Source organism: Myotis brandtii, unplaced genomic scaffold (assembly GCF_000412655.1).
Source record: "Myotis brandtii unplaced genomic scaffold, ASM41265v1 scaffold632, whole genome shotgun sequence".
Lineage (NCBI taxonomy): Eukaryota > Metazoa > Chordata > Mammalia > Chiroptera > Vespertilionidae > Myotis > Myotis brandtii.
This window is the reverse complement of record NW_005370419.1, coordinates 535,926-536,326: the sequence shown is the minus strand read 5'-3', so window position 1 is coordinate 536,326 and position 401 is coordinate 535,926. Positions and strand designations below refer to the sequence as shown.

General features: G+C 68.1%; 1 protein-coding gene across 1 annotated transcript in view; it reads left to right on the top strand.

The window, feature by feature from the left end:
• The window catches only part of SLC38A10 (solute carrier family 38, member 10), a gene marked incomplete at its 3' end in the record, with an annotated part of 25,465 nt that overhangs the window by 19,893 nt on the left and 5,171 nt on the right, over positions 1-401 (top strand). Inside the window, exon 13 of the mRNA XM_014528390.1 lies at positions 24-397. Within this exon, the coding sequence (XP_014383876.1) occupies positions 24-397 (374 nt within the window). The remainder of the gene's footprint in view (positions 1-23; positions 398-401) is intronic.

Here is a 401-nt window from a genome sequence, read left to right as displayed (position 1 = left end):
ACATGCCCTCTGTGTCTTCCCAGGCGTGGCGGTGCCCATGGGGGAGGCCCATCGCCACGAGCCCCCTGTCCCGCATGACAAGGTGGTGGTGGACGAAGGTCAAGACCCAGAAGGAGCGGCGGAGAAGGAACGTGTGTCCCAGCACGTGGACGACGAGGCTCCTGGGGGCAAGGGCCAGGTGGCACCACCTCTGCCGGATTCAGGAAGAGAGCGAGGGGCACAGGCCCCGGTCGTGGAACCCGAGGGGGATCTTCCTAAAGGTCCCCAGAAGGTTCCAGAAGGAAATGGTCCGCGGGCTGTGGAGCCCGTGAAGGAGGACCAGGAGCCGGTGGTCGGGGATCTGCACCCAGGGCCCCAGGCAGTGCCCCCTGAGGGGCAGGACGCCCTGGGGGCAGGGGCCG